The sequence below is a fragment of the Streptopelia decaocto genome, assembly GCF_964273445.1.
Source record: "Streptopelia decaocto genome assembly, chromosome: 1".
Lineage (NCBI taxonomy): Eukaryota > Metazoa > Chordata > Aves > Columbiformes > Columbidae > Streptopelia > Streptopelia decaocto.
In genome coordinates this window covers 148,006,409-148,026,427 of record NC_138663.1, presented here as the reverse complement: position 1 = coordinate 148,026,427, position 20,019 = coordinate 148,006,409, and the positions used below count along the sequence as shown (strand labels likewise).

At 45.8% G+C, this 20,019-nt stretch overlaps 1 protein-coding gene across 2 annotated transcripts in view; it reads right to left on the bottom strand.

Annotated features, from left to right (window-relative positions):
• LIMS1 (LIM zinc finger domain containing 1) overlaps positions 1–18,575 on the bottom strand; it is a 79,508-nt gene extending 60,933 nt beyond the window's left edge. Inside the window, exon 1 of one of the 2 annotated variants that reach the window (XM_082069535.1) lies at positions 18,445–18,575. In XM_082069535.1, the coding sequence (XP_081925661.1) occupies positions 18,445–18,476 (32 nt within the window). In that variant the 5' untranslated portion in view covers positions 18,477–18,575. Of the gene's footprint in view, positions 1–17,265; positions 17,289–18,444 lie in introns of those variants that run through there. The other variant, XM_082069540.1, reaches the window with a different exon arrangement.
• Positions 18,576–20,019: the final 1,444 nt, after the last annotated feature.

Below are 20,019 nucleotides of genomic sequence, written 5' to 3'. Positions count from 1 at the left end.
CACCCTCAAAGTTGTCCAGAGTTCCTTTAACTTCTGCTCTCTCCATTTCCTGGCTTTGAGCCTAAAGATGTAACAAGAAAGAGACCAGACCTCAGTTTTAACCACCAGTGCCAGTAACCGTGGAATGGCAATTAGATACTGGAAGTAAGAAGCAAAAGGGAAGAAAGACAAAGAAAAATCTTTCCTTATGGTCAGATTGGTCACAGGATTTCACACCAAATTCTTTTCAGCTATGGAGACCTTCATTAATATGTTATTTGTACTTAGATAAAATACAAGAAAAATGTACGGTTTTAATAAAATCTTAAAAAAAATTATAAAGGCTACCATGCCAAATAGCACATGCCTACCCAAAGGGAGGGATGAATGTTACTGTGGGATCATGCTACGCTACTGTCACCCTCCCAAAGGGGAGCCACGCTTTTGTTGGTTCAGAGCAACATCCTCCACTTGGGGAGCAGGAGGTTGTTTTGTCATAGAATCATAGAATGTCAGGGATTGGAAGGGACCTCGAAAGATCATCTATTCCAATCCCCCTGCTGGAGCAGGAACACCTAGACGAGGCTACACAGGAGCGTGTCCAGGCGGGTTTCGAATGTCTCCAGAGGAGACTCCACAACCTCCCTGGGCAGCCAGTTCCAGTGCTCTGGCACCCTCACTGAGAAGAAGTTTCTTCTCAAGTTTAAGTGGAACCTCTTATGTTCCAGCTTAAACTCATTACCCCTTGTCCTACCATTGTTTGCCACCGAGAAGAGCCTGGCTCCATCCTCATGACACTCACCCTTTGTATATTTGTAAACATTAAGGTCACCCCTCAGTCTCCTCTTCTCCAAACTAAAGAGACCCAGCTCCCTCAGCCTTTCCTCATAAGGGAGATGCTCCACTCCCTTAATCATCTTTGTTGCCCTACACTGGACTCTCTCCAGCAGTTCCCTGTCCTTCTTGAACTGAGGGGCCCAGAACTGGACACAATATTCCAGGACATAATATTCCTCAGGCCAACGTTAATGTATGCTTAGATTGCTCAAAGGCACCTTCCCAAAGAGAATAATTGGTCCAATCAACCTATAACTGAGGGTATAAAAACAGAGGGGTTGTAAAACAGACACCCCTAAGTAAAAACAGAGACTGTTTTTCCCTCTAAGGCAGGAGATGGATGCTAGGTCAAGAGCATCTCCTTGCTGATGTTCTGAGGAGCAAGACATTTGGCAGAGCAAAGGCTTCCTTTCTTTGCTGCTTGTGTTTGTTTGCTTTTAAGTTCTTTTTTTTTTTCCCAAACAACAACAACAACAAAACTTGTACACCATTCCTGGCCTTGCTCTCTGGCTTTCTGCAAGCTGCAATCTCCTTGACACCACAGTTCAGAGACACAGTTTACACACAGCTTCTCAGGCTGGACCAAACATGCTGCAACAGTGCAATGCTATGTACCAAGTCACTATTAACTCTCCTATCCAGATCAGATATTTTTTTTTAAATATTGGCAGGTGACCTGTCCCAGTATAAAACCTACTAACATAAAGTTATCACCAGTGTTCCCACATCTGGCATAGACTCTGTGCTGTGTGCTCTACTCAATTAAACAGAAATACCATAAGTACCTGTGCCTACCCACATTTGTCCCATTGAGCAGCATCGTACACAGATTTGAGCCCAGCCCTAAGCTACAGTTAAATTACACACCATGTGTGCCCCTGCACATCACCAGCAATTTTTTGTTTTCGGGAACTGAGATAGGAATCAGAGTTGCTTATTGCAGAATTAAAATCTGCCAATACTTTTAACTGAAATAAAGCATATCTAAAAATGTTGCCCTGTACTCCTATGGCAACTTTTCAGATGTCAAGACCATGCACAACACGCTCTAGCAATTTAAAAGTCTGGATTCACACCTGGATGACCCACTGGAGAGCATCACTGTTATAAGAAAAAGATTTAGAAGACAGTTAACTTGTAATATGCATGAAGTTTGGCGTTTTATGGGAATTTTTTTCCAGTTACTGGGAAAACCTCTCAAGCAGACACCACTTTTTTCTGGTTAGTCGTCTTCCACTCTTCAGGCATGCTTGGGGAAAGACCAAGTAAGATGTGGCATCTCTCTGGAAGAGCACTGAGGAACTCCTGGATTTACACCCAACCCTCTGACCAGCAATGCAGGTGAAACAATGACCAGCACATGGACTTGAAGATGGTCAAGTCACTTCTCAGAAGATCCTTTCCTTCTCTGCTCCCACAGCTAAACCTTGTCCCCCACCACACCTGCAAGGCCGGACCACAAAAGCAGCTCTGTGTTGGACCCACCACTGCCCCTTCAGAGGCAGCAGCACCGAGGTGAGAGCAGAGACCAGGGTGGACCAAGGCACTTCTTCACCACCCTGCTGCTGCTGAAGACTGCACAGCCACAAAACAAGCCTGGGAGAAGGAAACTTTTCTAAAAATTCTCTTGCAGTGGAGACACCCTCCTCATTTTATGGGCTTTTAGCAATCCTTATAATCAAAGCACTCCCTCTCCCATGCCCTCACCTTTGGGGATGCTACGAAGGGAATATTGCAGAGAGGAAGCAAAAGTAGCACAAGCATCTGTGTAATACCACATTTGGTTGCCGCTGTTGCTGCCAGAGTGGCAAATCTTCTGTTCTAATATTGCCTTGCAACTACTCCCTTCAGAAGTTGGTTTTTCCATATATATTTATAAAGGAGATAATAACAGGTAGCTCTGAGCAGCCCAAACCAGCGCTCAACATTCAGCAGAAATTACCAGCATAAATTAATTAGGAACACAAACACAACGCAACATGCACACAGATTATGGTTTCAGCAACTTCATAGGTAAATCATTACAGTCGTCCAGAATCAAATCTGGTTCACGAGGGAGTGGGGGATGATACTAAACGAACAGAAATCCTGGTTTTGCCATTAAATCCCAGTGTGCTGTTCCTAATGTCATTGAAAAGCACTGGTATAATGCCAAGTAAGACAAGAAACATTAAGCAAGCAGTACAAATAACCCAGGCACCTTAGGATGTCTAAGTCACTGTGGTTTCTAAGTGTTATTTTCACCTCCTTCCTTCCTTCTTTCTTTGCCTTCTTCAGTACCGAAGTGCCCCACCACAGGGGTTCCAGGGCCCTGTTGCTTGTGGAATGTACTGTGATTAAAATCCCTTTGACCAAGGTGATGTATAAATGCCATCTTCTCTGCTGCTGTTGTTTTCACATACATCATTCACCAACAACTGCTATGAGACACACCACCACTCCCTGCTCTCCCTTTCTTGAAGGGGAGTTCTGGCTTTGCCAAAATTGAACTTCTGCTAAAACACTGCCAGTCCATGGTGCAAGCAACCACTCCCCAGACCAGACTCATGGGTGCTCGTGTTCACCAGGACCTCACCTCTGCTGGAGGCAGAGTCTGGCTCACAGGTCACCAGGAGCCCCGCAGCCTGTGGTCCTATGGGCTTCAATCCCAACCCACTCCCACACATCTGTAGCAGTAACCCCACTGCTAACCCAAACCTTGTCTCCCCTTCAGAAACGCAACACGATTGCTGTAAAATTCACTCCCTGGAGCTCATCTGAAGATTACAGAATCATTCTGGTTGGACAAGACCCTCAAGATCAAGTCCAACCATTAACCTAACACTGCCACTAAACCATGTCCCTAAGAACCTCATCTACGCATCTTTTAAACACCTCCAGGGATGGTGACTCAACCACTTCCCTGGGCAGACTGTTCCAATGCCTGACAACACTTTCAGTGAAGAAATTTTTACAAATATCCAATCTAAACCACCCCTGGCACAACTTGAGGCCATTTCCTCTCATCCTGTCACTTGTTTCTTGGGAGAAGAGACCAACCCCCTCCATGCTACAGCCTCCTTTCAGGTGGTTGCAGAAAGCGATAAGGTCTCCCCTCAGCCTCCTTTTCTCCAGGCTAAACAGCCCCAGTTCCCTCAGCTGCTCCTCATCAGACTTGTGCTCCAGACCCCTCACCAGCTTCGTTGCCCTTCTCTGAACTCGCTCCAGCACCTCAATGTCTTTCTTCTGGTCAGGATCCATAAAGGCTCCCATGAACAGGCACCTTCTACTTGTTTACCCATTCGTAACCATTTCTTTTGCATCAAAGCCAAAAGAATGTCATGTAGGTCATCAGCCAAGTGGCTACTGGGCTAAAATGTAGTTAAAGTTAAATCAGGTAGCATGATACTGGGTCAATACACAACTTTTAATACTCTGCTGCGTAAGACTGAAACTGAACTGTCACTTGGGTGTCGACCTTCTGAGCAAGCAGACCTGCGCTGACTCGCTTTTCATAGCCTGCGGGTCTGGACTTTCGTTTTCTTTCTCACATTTACATTTGCATGACAGTTTGCCAAACCATGCAAAGTCAGTTACAGCAGTGAAAGGGCATTGCCAAGATCTGTTGAAAAATGCTGTAAAGAAAACCATAGAGTCATATAGCACGACAATCACTTTTTACTTAAATGTGGACCTTTTGTACAAAAAAAAAAAGCTGAAACAACTTCAGTTACTGGTTATAAGCAAGACATAAATTTTACAAAATATACTTTACCAGGTGTAAAATCCAACCTGTGCCATCTTCAGTTGAAAGCATTTATCTGTGGCACAGGGATGTGACACTGAGCAGGCATACCATACATATTTATCTAACAAGCAGCTACTCTTCTTTAAATATGAGAAACGATAGATTAGGAAAATATCTTCCCAAGCTTAACTGTACCATCTGGACAAAACTAACTCAAAAAATCAATAGCTTCATCTCGATACTCAAGACGTAGAAGCAAGCTTTCAAAAATGACAGAATTATTTCCCAAATATTAGCAGGTATTTTGTCCTATTTGGCCATCGATGTTCCACTTACAGACCCTTGAGTCTACACCAAACCCCATTAGACAGAACAACAGAATTTCAATTGGCTTCGAGGGGAATTGGGAAAGATTTGCTGTAATCCATTAGCACCAAATCAGTTAATCACGCTAATCATGCTAACCTCTAGCGTTTGTGCATTATCAGAAACGTTAAACAATGAGTGATCAAACACGGTTTGAGGTATTTCTGTGTTCCTAAAGAGATGCAGAATATTACTTTAAACTGGTGCAGAATTCTCTGTTTATATGGATGCAGTCTTGAGGAATTATCACAAAGCTCTACTAATCTATTTTTATTGAAGTTAATGATACAATCCCTGCAGATTTCAAAGGAATTTGATTCCAAATAAGCTAAAATCACCTTCATTTCTGACAGGTAATCTTTTGAACCTTTATTGTAGAAGCTGGCAAAAAGATAGATTGGGACAACCATTTTTTAAATCAAAACAACTTTTGTTTTTCTTTTTGGGGAGTTTATTATCTCAGTTAAAAAATCAGTTCCTGTCTAAGCTACAAAACTAACATCTGACTGAAAAAGCTATTAGCATGACAACAGCAAGTGGGATGGCACAGTAAAACCTTAGGGCTTGTTCACAGATGGTTTTGTACCAGGACAAACTGATATCTGTTACCAACAAGCATGGCTCAAATCTTCCAGATGTAGGAGTCAGGGAAGACAAAACTGACATTTTTTTAGAGTTAAAAATAAAAAAGAAATAAAAAAGGTGATGAGGGAAATGTTCTTAAAACCTGCTCCTCAGGTGTTTTCATATCATTATCAAGCAGCAAAAAAAGAAGTAACCTCCCCATTTTAAAATACCTCTGCAAAAGCTGCTCTATTTAAAAAAATGCTAAACACAGCTGGTGGTCCATCTTTCCCTCTTGACATGGAAATGCAGGAAAACTCTGAATCATACTTCTCCAATTCTGAGAGGTACACACATTTCTTCCCCTGTAGAAGTCATTTCTGTATTCCCTGAAAAAAATGTGGGGCTCTTTAATCTCCTTCCTAGGCTGCTGGTCTCACCTTCCCAAAAGATACAGCCACAGGGCTGATGCAGGCAGCGACTTTGCAGAGAGAGCTCAAGAGCAGCAAGCAGTAGCACGTTGGCCAGGCAGCCAGAAATGACCTCAGTTTGGCTCTTCAGAACTAATGAATAAGCAAGTAGGTCCTGAGTTCAGCTGCAGTTTCCTCTCTTCCCATCCCTGTATATAAGGGACTGGTGCAATCGGTTCACATAGTCATAGAATCACGTAGGTTGGAAAAGACCTTCAGGATCATCAAGTTCAACCATTGACATAACACTGCGAAGTCCACCACTAAGCTATGTCCCCAAGTGTCTCATCTATATCCACACAACCTGGCTTCATGCCTGCATGCTGAAGAGGAAGAGAGAGACACTGCTGCAGCTTGGACTGACGAAGCATTGAACATGTCCTCTGTAAAAGCACACATTTGTTAGCACAGAAAATGCATATTTACAGAAGCAAAGCAACAGGATACGCCTGAGCTATTAGAAAAATAAATATCCTAGCATGCCACAATAAGATAATAGAAGATGATAAGTTACATGAGAAAGAGAATTCTTCTGGTGTTGAGAGAATAAAAGAGAGGTGACATCCCCACCTGGCGAGGTTGCCAGGAGGGTACCCACACCCATGTCACCACACTGGCTGCTGACCACTGCCTTATGTTCGGATGTCCCCAGAGACTGCCACTGCTTCTCTCAACTCCTTCCTTATTTCCATGGAGCAAACTTTGCATTTCATTGCATAAAGCCCATTAGGATAAGCCTGGAGGGAAGGTCTGGAGGGAAGTTGTCACTTCTGTTGCTCACCAAGCAGCCCTTTCACACACCTCCCCCAGCTGTGCCCTGCCACCCCATCGGCCTCTCCTCTGGTAGGGGCAGCATCATCCTGCCAAGGGGCAGCTGCAGCTTCCCAGCATCCAAGGAGAAAAATGCCAGCAATGACATTTTGTGAAGGCAACAGACAGAACCGAAGCGCTCCTTGCCAAATTGCTTTTGACCCCGTACCATCACCTACTGCGGTTTTAAAATGTCAGCAATTCTTGTTGGTGCATTTCTGGCTTCAGAGTGAAGACTTCAGTAGAAGCATCCTGTGTTTGTTTATATACCTCACCAGGCAATTGCTACTAATATTTTAGAGACAACATCCTATTGCAACCCCTGCTTGTACACAATGAACAAAGTTAAGGAATGATTTATGACAGAATCACTGTAGCAAATAAAAAAAGAATCTACATTTTCTCTTGCCACTCTTTCACCTTCATGTGCTGTAACACAGGTATTTCGAGCACTGGAACAGGCTGCCCAGGGAAATGGTTGAGTCACGATCCCTGGAGGTGTTTAAAAGACATGTAGATGAGGTTCTTAGGGACATGGTTTAGTGGGATTTGGCAGTGCTAGGTAACGATTGGACTCAGTGATCTTAAAGGTCTTTCCCAACTTAAATGATTCTATGATTTTATCACTTAAGAAAGCCTATAAAGAATACAGCAGCGTAGATGCAGTTTAAGCCTTGCGTGAGCCACAGACAAGGAGGGCGAACCCAGGCGCTGTTACTGGAGACATGTGGGTGCCAGCTCCATGCACTTGAGCTCTTGGCTCCGAGAAAAATTTAAACTCGTAACTTGACCTGAGTGAACTCGGGAATTTAACTCAAGTGCTCTGTGTGATTTGGACTATGTTGTCTTCAGACTAAATAAACTTATCCAATTATTTTTACTTAGATACATTTTGCTGTTTATGAATTTCCAAAGAACAAGTATGTCCTTTCTGTACATTTTTAACGTTCACTTTAAGAAAAGAATATTTGAGACAAATATGAGCTGCTTGTCTTTCCTGACTTCTACTAATATCGTAAGGAAAAAAGCAAGTGAAACAAAGTTTTCAGTAAATGCAATTCTGCTAACATCCTTGCAACATTTCCATTCAAGCATTAACAAAACATTCAGTACTTCAATCTGAAATATTAGTAATTGATGGCACACTTTTTTTTTTTTTGGCTTATTGAACTTCAGATCAACACTAACTTTAAATGAACTTCAGATATTTCCGTAGAATGCAGAACAATATATTTTTATTGTGATGAACTAAGATCTTTCTTCTGTTTCAGGTAGACCCTGCCTCTCTCTTGCATCCCCAAGACCAGCTACAAGATAGTATTATTTAAGCCATGAACACACAGTGGATAACTTAGTTTTTCTAAGCTGGAAGAAAAAGCTTTTGATCTGGAACTAAGGCCCTGCTCATTCTTCAAATACTTTCATGAAAAGGGATTCATGATGTGTTGGAAAATCTGGACTCAGCAGTTTTTCATTATCATCTCCCCTCACTGTAGCAGGGAGAGCTGGTAAATATCTGTAATACAAACCAAACAAGGAGCATTACTCAACAAGGGAAAGAAAAATCCTCTGCTTAACATTAGTACCATCAATGTCCTTCATGCCTACATGAGTGGGACACCTGGAGACAGCTTTCAGTGGCATGATTCCTCCTCTGGCAGGATGGAGCCCTTTCCCCACCAGAAGAGCTTAGCGCCACGCTGCCACCACCCAACTCCAACTCATGCAAGTGATGGCTGCAATGGCCGTGCTGGCTCTGCTGGGCACACAGTGACTCACAACCCGGCATCTTCCCCATCACTTCCCTCTGCAGACTCCAGCGCTTATTTTGATGCATGCGTGGAAGTAACACCGCTGCACATTTTAAACTGTGTGGTTTTGGACTTAAAAGAAAAAACAATATGCCAGTTGAACCACTACACAGCTACTCAGCCACATGTTATCAAAATCCATCAGGTAAAAATGACTAAACCAATTTTACCTCAAGTGACACAAAATGCTCATTTTGTAATTCTGCCTACCTTGGGAATCTGTCCATGCTGAAACTGCTCTGAAAAGATATCAATATCATGTGACAGCATTAAAATCCTTTAACGTTTCCCTTAAATACGGGTTCACAAAGCTATTTATAAATGAATAAACAGCACAAGGTGAGCAGAAAGCTTTCTCACGAAACCTGAGCAATAACACAATATTACTGCTCCTAGATCCTCTGCCATTTCATCATGTTCTAGTAATTTTCCCAAGACTGATGTCAATGATCCTCTTAACTGTACTGTTTGCCCATTTCTGCATGCTAATGATAAAAATATTGATTTTCACTTTTGTGACTCAGATGGAACTGGACACATGAAATCCAAATTATTTCTCGCTAAGCAATCACAAGCACAAAGAGCTTCACTTGCATCAAAATGAAGCAGTATCTCTAATACACGACACTTAAAATAGCACTTAATTTTCTCTGTAATTTTCAAAATGAAGCCCTGGACCAGCAGGAGATGTAATGCACACTGAGGAATGGATGGGTCCAAAGAGCAGCATCTGCTGTGTGGGGTTTACCTCAGATGTGAGCCTACACCAAGGAGCATCCTTGAGAACAGTGCTGGGATCTGAACTGACCTGGGCACTTCAAACACCCCCCACCACTGAAAACCCTCAGACCCTCTCCACAGGGTCCTGGAGAGGCCAGAGCCATTGTTCCCATCCTGCATGCAATGAAATGTATTCCAGCAGAGAGCTACAAAGATGATTAGGGGCCTAGAGCATCTTTCTTATGAGGAAAGGTTGAGAGAGCTGGGTCTGTTCAGCCTGGAGAAGAGAAGGCTGAGAGAGGACCTTGTCAATGCTTATAAATATCTCAGGGGTGGGTGTCGAGAGGATGGGACCAGACTCTTTTCAGTGGTGGCAACGATAGGAAGAGGGGCAATGGGCACAGACATGTTCCATCTTAATATGAGGAGAAACTTTTTTACTCAGAGGGTGCCAGAGCACTGGAACAGGCTGCCCAGAGAGGTTGTGGAGTCTCCTTCTCTGGAGACATTCAAAACCTGCCTGAACACATTCCTGTGCAACCTGCTCTAGGTGAACCTGCTTCAGCAGGTGGTTTGGGCTAGATGATCTCCAGAGGTCACTTCCAACCCCAACCATTCTGTGATTCTGCAAAAAAGAAAATGCAGCTTCAAGTCTGCAACAAAGATTGGATACTCTGACCTCTGGGCTTACACTTGTACATAGGCACCAGCAATGTTTTATCCCTCCTCCCTTGCTTCATTGGAGTGCAAAGCTGTGGTACAACTCATCCCCTGCCACCCCGGCCATGCTCCAAAGCTAAACCCAGCCTGGTAACCAGTGGCTTTGTGCCACCACTTGAAGACACCCAGCTCCCAGTGTGGCATCCAGCGGGGCTGAGTGATGCCATTTCACAGGGGACATGGGGAGAAGGAGAGCCTTTTCTCTTTGAAAAAAAAGAGAGAAATTGTAACTGCTGGAGATTTCAACAGAGTGGGATTCGTCCCAGGGCTACGAGCCCATCCGTTTCCCCGAGAGACTCTCTTGGCTGTATGGGTTTCTTTTATACACTTTTTAAAATGTGAACCTGAAACATTCTTCAGTGTTTGAATGAGCAGGAAATCAGCCAAAAGAATAAGCCCAACGGTCTTTAGATTATTTCAAACAATTAACAATAAGCTGCTATTCTTTGATGTAATTATAGAAGTCACACTTCTTTGACGCACGATGGCAAACGAGCATGTTGAAGGGCCAAAAAGAGTTAGACTTTTTTTCCAGGAGATAAGTACCTTTCTAAACAACACCTACCCCGAGGACCGTATTTATACAACTATTTCAACAAGCTCGACTTTTTCAAGTCCACTGTAATCCACTGATGAGAGAGATCAAAGAAACTAACAGGAAGGCCAGGGCGCAATCAAAATATTTGATCAGTGAGAGGTTTCTTATCTGAGCCATAGACTCCAGGGCATTTCAGTGGGAGCTGCAGGAGAAGCTGCCATGAACACCTGGAGGCTGCATGACCACAGCAGATGGATCCCCTTGGGGGGACATTCCCCTCATGTCCCAGAGGGACACTGCCAGCACTCACCGTCCCCAGTCTCCCATTATTTTTGGTGTAGCTACATTAAACAACCAAGAGTAGAAATTCAATTTGTTCTCCTAAATCCCACCACCTCCCCCACCAAAGTTAAGTATTTGGCCTTTGGTTAAACTAAAGAGAGGGGTTTTTTTTCCCCTTTTAAAATGAAGTCTCACGATCCCCGTGTGACCCCGGTGGGAGGGCAGAGGGAGGCAACGAGACCCCAGTGTGCACTCCGAGCACTGCCAGAGCCCAGAGAGTGTCAGCTGCCTGAAATGGGTGTAACGAGCTTTTAATTACTTCCTTTTCCTTTTTTTTTTTTTTTTTTAAAGAACAAGAAAAGATCTACTGGGATTTTCTGATTTTCCTCCTCACACTTTTTTTTTTGTTTAATATATACTTGTCAAACATTAAACAGTTACATATTTGGATGCAACTCACATTAAACAACCGCTTTGATAGTTTAATTTTTGAAAGAAAAAGCAAATTCTTACTTTCTTTAAAGGTTTTACTTTTACTTGTTTGTATATTCTTTAGGTTATCAGCATATTCCCCTAGGCCTTTCTGTCAGCAATACACATATCCTTGTAACTGGAGAAGTATGGGAAACTCTGGAAACATCCAACTGTGTACAAACACTTAAAGCTCAGAAACCCTAATACAAAACAAGTACCTCTCTGAAACAAACATCTCCAGATGTTTTAACATATTTTTATATATAGACAGAGATATATATAAAAGATGTGACTCAGGCACAGAAAGCCAAAAGAATGTTCTCATTTCCTGAGGCTGGCTAACAAAAAGAAAAAAAATGTGAATGAAGGAACAAAGATTTCGGAAGTCAGCTTTTTCTCAGCAGCTTTAAAATGACCCACTTCCATTCCTTTCTCATATTATCAGAATATTGCCTCTCTCTTACAACTTCATATATTTATGAGAGGAAAAAAAAACTTTTGTTTTCTGGGATATGTAAAAGTACTACCACAATATTGCACCTGAGATGTTCCTGCCCTTCTTCGAGTCCTGGTGAAGCTCACTGACAGCTCCCATCAAGCCCCTTTTCCCACAGCAGCTGGAGGGAAACCTTGTCCTACAATACAAAAGAAGGGAACCTCATCCCCCAGCACAGCACTTGAGAAAAACACGCCAGCAGGCACCTGTGCCATGGGTGTCACACAGCTGTGTCTCTATATGGTGGGATTCAGCTTGCGAGACCTCACGGGCACAACTCTTGCTCCATTTTTTTCCCCTCAACAGTACAAGTGGGTACAGACAGCATCCAATTCCTCTGGGACCTGAAAGCAGTGGATGAAGAAAGCCCCTGGGCACCTTCAGATCATGGAGTCCTGTCGTGCCCATGAATGTTAGACAGATTTAAACAAGCATCGATCTGTTGCTGCTCTCCATGCCCTTTCTAACTAACCTATGTGTCACAGGGATGGGACACGGGGTCTCCTTCCTCCAAATGCTCTGAGGTGAATTTCTGCAAACTGTTTCTGTGACAGCCATGAAAAAAACACTGCTGGGGAGGTTTCCATTCAGGCAAGGCTGCAGGAGCAGATGACAAGCTGCATAAAGAACGCACGCAAGTGTGCTTTGAAATCCATCTTCCACGCACAACCTACAGACAGGCGATGCCTCTTTCAGTGCAACGCAGCACAGATGTGCCCCTTCCTGACACCACAGCAAGCACCAGCCCCATCCAGACCATCAAACACTGCTCACTCCTTTAGATCTCCAGCACCTCCTCATGGGACCCCACCTTTAACACTGTTCTCTGAGGCCACAGCTAAGAGCGCAGGCACAACTCCATGCTTCTGCTGAAATGGGTATTTCCACCTTTCCCATGTCACTTCCCCTTCCCCAACATCACCACCACTCACAAGATCAAGGAATCGATCCAGATTGAGACTAACTCGGCTTTAAATCTATATATCTACCAATATCTTTTGCCATGGGTTTTCAGCTGGGTCAGTTCCCTGGTGCCAGCACAATAGATGCTGGGGGACAGGAGCTTGCGAGTCACCATAGTCAGCTGCAGCACGACTGCATGCTTAATTAAAATGTCTCTGTAATCACCGCCTAGGGGAAGAGCAGCTGCCCTGGCATGGCTCAGGAATGGTCTGCCCCACTTCATGACACTGGCCAGAGCTGGATCTGGGAGATGATCACTGCCAAGTGAATCTCGGTCCACTGACCAGCAGGCCCTGGCAAAAAATAAATGACTTAATCCAAAACAAATGTTGGCCTCTCTGCCACAAAACGCAAGTCTGGCCTGCTACCAGTGCAGTTCAGAAGCGCACGGTGTTTATCTGCAAAGCTACAGACCAAATTATGCGCCTACTTGTAAACGCTTCCTCACGACAGAGAATTCACCAAAAACAAAGGGTTTTGTGAGCAGAGGCTGCTGTGCTGATTCAGCCCTGAATCCACAGGCGCTGCCTTCCCCCAGCAGCACCGGCTGGCAGCCTGTGCCGTCCTGCCTGCCAAGCTGTATTTTTCATTCCCAAATCGGAGGTGGAGATGCTGCGGCTCCGGAAGGCAAAGGGCTGACAGCCGGTCCCTTGGCCCTCTCAGGCAGCACCCAGACTCAGCAGGGATGGCCAAGCCCCCCCCGAGAGTCCTTGCAAAGCATCAAGGGCTCCTTTCCCCCTCCCAGGGCAGATTTGAAACTATTCCTCTGCGTTGCTTTCCTCTCCCCACATCAATCCCACAGCTGTTGCACGTCAGCGTGGGGTCTGGACGGGAGCCACTCTGCCATGTTGCTGCCTCCCAAATATTTGCTGGCGTTACTGCAATGCTTTGCTGTGGTCCTTCCCCGTGCCCCCAACTACACTAAAACAATGTATTAATACAGAAAACCCTTATAATTCTGAGCTCACCCAGGCTGCTCAGGCCACTCAGGAAACATATATAAAATCAATACATTGTCTTAGTTTCCCAGACTATCCACACCAACTCCCCATCGGATATAAGCAAAAAATCCCGTGGTTTTAACTCTACTGTTCCCACCAATTTAGGTTTTACTCAATTAAAAGCCCATCCACTACTGTGTTCCCAGTTCTTCAAACTATTTAATGCAAGCAGTGAATGAAATAACCCTAAATACATTGACTTAGGACTCACCTTCTTATCAAATTCTGTAGAAGTCGCTGGTGGTTTTTTTTTAATTAGTTAAAAAGGGATGGGAAAAAAAGCATGATCAGAGCTGGAATTCAAGGACATCTTATTTAAAATATAAGGAAAAGCAATTAGTATGAAAAATGCAGAGCATAAAACCTCATCCTGGGTGCTGGCCTTCTTGTTACGCTATTTTTCATGCATCCAAGGATACTCCAAACTATGTCATTTTTGCGCAGGAATGTGGTTTCAGACTGCAGACAAGAGGTCCACTTGGCCTATGAATAGTTTGTCACTGGGCACACCATCAGCTTCTGCCTCTTGGACCTCACTGACAATCTCCAGGCACCGAGATAAATTCAAACTGTTTTGCATAAAGGGTTGTTAGGGTACGCAAATCCAGCCAAGGAAATTACAGTATCTTGAGCACTTTTTTTTCCCCTTCTATCTGCTTGAAAAACACAAGTAAGCACTTTCATAAAGACTTCGACACTGCAGGAAGGGAAATACCGAAGTAATTGCAAAGGAGTGTCCCAATTTGAAGAAAAGTATTAACCCCAGGGCACAGCCCTCTGCTGTGTTTTCTCTAATTGTCAGATTGAATCAGGACCTTCCCCCATCCCTTTGCCCTTTCTGTCCCAACACCAGCATTCCTGCACAAGCTGCCAGGGTGACGTGCACTGTAACACATCCCTAAAACGACAAGGACAGGAGACCACGTACACGGCTGCTCAATTCATGCTATGGGCAGCTCATACAAGGGAAGGCTTTAGCCATCAGAATTTGACCGTCGATTTGATTTTTCACCTGCCATCATGGAAAGACCTGACGCAAGTGATTTCCCTGCCAACTATCAAGCTGCTTTTAGCACAGCTAAGAGTTAAAGCCTCCCTGTATTGAAAAGTAATAAGAGATTGCATTATGCTACGGCGTGAAAAACCTTTACATCAGACTTTGGAGGAGAACAAAACACAGATGAATCAGGATGTCTAACCTAACACACTTAGTACAAAGCCACAATTGCAGAAGCTGAAAAGCCTGCCTTAAGTGCTTCAGTAATAAATATTTTATTGCAACTTGAAAAAGAATTTGTTAACTATGCAAAACATCCTCTGTATATTTCAGGCTATTGATGGTTCCCCTGCAGTAATAGCATGGAGCCAGTTCTAAGAAAAAGACCTGTGAGTTACAACCGAGATTTAACTGTAGCATCACGTTTACCTTCTTATTTATGGAGTTCCCTATCAAAGCCAGTAACACCAACTGCCCAGTTTTGAGCTTCACAGTCTACAGTGGACCAAGATTTGTAAATACTGTGAGTTTATGCTAGTTTTTCAAATGTAGTTATGCTTTGAATAAAGAACAGCTTGCTTTGTTTGGTATTTTACTGCATGCTGGCCTGTATTTATTGCTACAAAGAAAAACTTAGTTTGAGCTCGGTAACTACAAAAGCTCACGATAATACTGGTTCTGAACTGCAAGCTCATGTTTTTCTCTGAACTGCATAAAAAGAGTTATTCGAACTATAATACATCAGTATGAGCTCAGGACAAGCAGCTGGAAAAGCCACCCGCAAAACCCAGCCTGCAATCCCCTTTACACCCCCTAAAAAAAACCCAGCTCTTAAATGTTGAAACCCAAACTGCTACTCAGCATCACCCCAGCTACAGGGAGAACCACACAACTCTCCCTGCCCAAAACCTTCTTCTCCGGGACAGAATCTGATTTCCCAGCCCGATGCCAAGTGCGATGGCCATGCCCCGACTAACAGGCGTTCAGGTTACTGTGCCAGCCTGCAGGTTCCTTTCATTGCAAAACAAAAGCTGTGGCAGCAAATGGAGTTCAAAAAGACTCCATAAAGTGAAGAGGTAAAAAAAAAAAAAGTTGAAAAGAAGAGTTTTTCAAAGGACAATAACGAGCCCTTCGTGCGTACCTGCTGACCAGATGTCTGCTCCTCTTTCATGTACTAAATCTGGAGAGACCTCAAGTCATTCTTTCCTTTTTCTGTTTTCTTCTCCCAAACTCAGATTACTTTAACTCTCTAAATCACAGCAAAAACTCAAGATCCAAAATCCCTTAGGAGTTTCAGCCTGGGAAAGCTTTTGAGATGACCTTATTTTTGTTGAAAAGTGGTTTTGAATTAAACATTTGCATTTTTAGTATTTTTTTCTCCAATGAATCAAAACAAGAAAAAATGCACCAGTTTTTAATCTCCTGCCCTTGTGTTTTACCAAATGGAAATGTATCTTACACAAACCTTGCCCTCTTGTTTTATTTTGTCCCTAACGGGCTGGAATCATCTAAAGAAAACCCCTTTGCCTAGAAGTCCTGCCACCAGCTACCCCAAAGGCGCTGACCCCACAGCCTCTCCCCATCGTGCTGCCCTGCCAGGTGACCAGTGCTCCCTGCACCGACCGGCAGCTCCCTCTGCTCCCCACAGCCACACTTGTGCAAGAATCAGCACCTCACCTTCACCTCCTTAACTGCGGCGCCTTGTCCTCGATATGCCAATTCACCCAAAGAATGGGGAGAGGAGAGCTACAGGGGGGACCAGCCAGTTTAGGCAAGGGGTCCCACGTCCAGCCCTTGCTGGGTGAGCATTTCATATTCAAAGCCTGTCAGCAGTGATGGGAGGCCACGTCGACTCTCCCAGCTGTGGGAGGATTTGCTTGGCCAGGAGGCGGCCCGGCTTGTCCCCGCTGCCTGGGGAGGATGCTGGAGCTGCTGCCCGTACCCGGGGATGGGTGCTCTGCTGCTGCCGCTTCCCTGGATGCCGGCCACCCCCTTGCCTGCTGTGGGATGCACCGCCTGCATTTTGCACTGAAGAAGCTCCCCCAGACAGCTTTGAGAGAGGTGGGCTCCCACCAGAGTGCTCTGCTACTTCGTCTCAGCAAGTTTCTGCAAGCGTCAGCTCTAGCCTGACTTTGTCCCAAAATTTCTCACCCTGCCAGGGGTGTAGCCTGGTTCATATCCTGGGAAGCGTGTACCAGCAGGGCAGCTGGCCCGCTCCCTGACGACTTCAGCAGAACAGATGCCAAATATGCAATTGCTCTATTTACCCGGAGAGGCAGACTCCACACTGGAGCTGAAGCACCTGTGCAGGGCTGAACAACGCGCAGATCCTCGCAGTCACAAGAGACTGACGCTCACAGCACAAATACTGAGAACTCAGCCACTTTAGGGAACGCAGGAAGGGAGCCTGGCCTGGAAGCACCCATCACCCACCAAGAAAGCAAGTGGCTTTTGAGACAACTAAAATAAAACAGTTACTTTAATACACATGAACATCTGAATCACATTACCTTTCTTTTTCTCAGCAGCTAGAGCTAAAGCTGGTCAAGGCTGGCGAGATCCTGCCGCGTCCCCTCCCTTGTCCATGGGCATTGACCTCAGGAGTGGAGCTGGCCCAGCAGCCCACCTTGCTGCACGCCAGCACAGGGTGCCACTGGTAGCTCCAACCGGGCTTGACTTTGCTGCTGCCACAGCTTTTCTCCAAAGGTGTGGTGCAGAGCTGGAGGAATTCACGGTAGAAATCGCGCAGGGAAAGATAAGGCGGTCTTTAGCCAGGCTAAAGTCTGTGCGCCAGCAGCAATCCTGAACCTGCAGCTACAAAATCACTCTTTCCCCTTCCCTGAACCCCAGGTTTCAACGCATTAGAGCAACACTTGCCAAGTATTTTAATTCGGGATGTTTCTTCCCGAGAAACAGCTACAATGGATGAGGCTTTGAAACACCAGGCCATGAGTAGAACAGCCTCTGCTTTCTGTAACCCATCCCCATTAACCTCTCCCTAGCATACAACTACTCAGTAATTATGGGATATGCATAAAACTACACAAACCTCACCACGTAAAGACCCGAGGTTATTTAGCGCCACACTTTTAAAACAATAACCCTCCCTCAGGAAAGGATGTGTTTCAATGCACAGAGCATTAAACCGCGCACACGCTCCATTCAACATGTGTTATACTTGAGTTTTGTGTATTATTTCCAGTTTACTGCAGCCAGGACGCACAGACCACCCCACTAAGTGAGGGCACAAAGGGAGAAGGGATCTCTCCCGTGCCCGGTGCTGCCGGAGGGACGGGGAAAGTTCCCCCGTGACGCGGAAACTTCACGGGGCGAGAAGGCGGCACACCTGCACGGCTGCAACCCCCAGCCCTTCGGCGGGACCCCGTCCCCTATGCCAGTACCCACCCGAGAGACCAACTCAGACCCTCTCGCCCCCGCCGGAGCTCGGGAACGCCGCTCTCGCCGCCCTCCGCCCCGCACGGCGCGGTCCCGTCGCCGCCCGCCTCCCAACCGGCGTCGGGCGGAGCAGGGGGAAGCGCCTTTCCCGTGGCACCGGGAGCGGGGGGGTTCAAGCAAACGGGAAGCAACCGGTGACAGCGACCCGGCCGCGCCGAGACAAAGCGCCGCCCTCAGCAGCCGCCCGCCGCTGGAGGCGGGACGGGGCGGGCGGCCCCCGCGCTTCTTCCTACCTGTTGCAGGTCATCCCCGCCACCCCCAGCATCCCGCCGGCGGCCGCGCTGCTCCGCCGCGCCGCTCCCGCCGAGCGCCCGCCGGGAGGAGCCACGCCGGGCGGCGGTAATGGCGCTGGGCCGGCCGCACCTGCCCGCCGCCGCCGCCAGGGGGCGCGCTCCGCCCGCGCCACCGCCCGCCGCAGGCCCCGCCCCGGGCAGCACCACCCCCGGCCCGCCGGCAGCGCTCGGCCGGCTGTCCCGGCTGTGTGGGGGCGCCGCTCGGCCCCCTCCTCATCATCACCCGCGCCCCGTTAAGGAAGAAAAGTCCCCGGCAGGTGTTGGCGAGCCGGGCCCCACCGCCCGCCCCAGTGACCCCGCAACGGGCCGGGGGATGTTAAACCAGTGCCAAGTCCACGGAATCAGGGTATTTGCACCGTTTGTCAGGAAACGCACCTGGCTGGGGGAGCGGTGACGGTCAGCGAGCCCTCCAGAGTCACAAATAGATTCTGGAGGCCTCTCTTGCTGGGTTTTCTTTTTTTGTTGTTTTCTTTTTTCTTTTTTCTTTTTTTTTTTTTTTTTTTTTCGTCTTTCCAGAACAGAAAATTGCTGTCAAAACAATTGCAAGCATTTTTACTATTCCTCACACGTGGTTGCATAATATGGTATTGTTTCTAGCAAGAGAGCCATCGCCTCACCCTGAGGTGCCAAACACGTCCAGGTGAGTATTTGCTGGAGTAGGATTCCAATTTTAATCAACGTATTTGGAAATGTAACGGTATTAATAAAGAATTGCGGGGGAAAAGGCCGGCACCTCGCTCAGGTTCAGCAACCTTTTTCAGAAAGTAAATACCAAAAAGTAACTTTCAACACCACAGCTGCCAAACCTGAAGGCAGAGGCCCTGCTTTACTTGGAGAGAAGCAATCTCATTCCAAACCACACAAGTTTTAGGGACTTACGAATGAATGGAAGGAGCATTACAAAAAGCGCAGGATTATTAAGAAATCTGTATCACCACCCATGGCCATTCTTAATATCAGAAGAAGGAAGTGCCGTGGTGAAATGAAAAATGCAAATATTTGACTTTTGGGATTAAGGAGGTCTCTGTATGGCTCCAAGAAGACAATACATTCAGGGAATACATTAAGACAGTGAAAACCAGTGTAGGCAGGTACAAGTGAATACACATCAGAGAGCAGTTCAAACTACATGGTCATGGAGAACATCTGCTACATCTACATGGAGAACAGTATGTGTCAGGGCTAGGAAAAGAATATAAACTCTCAGGAATATAATTCACAAAGCATATTTGACAGATATGCTGCAAGTATGGTTCTGGACAGAACTACAACTGTAAAAACACAGACATCAGACCATTGGCTTTTGGTTCGTTTGTTTGCTCCTTGGCACAGTTTGGTTTTGCTTGCCAAGTTTAGGAATCCAAACAGAGCAAAATGTCACAGGGAATACATTTCTGTACAAAGAGGGAAATAAAATACATGTCTGGAAAAGGGAAAGGATGATATGCCAGAAGAGGGGCAGATAATCCTTCCCCTCTACTCAGCACTGGTGAGGTCACACCTGAAGGGCTGAGT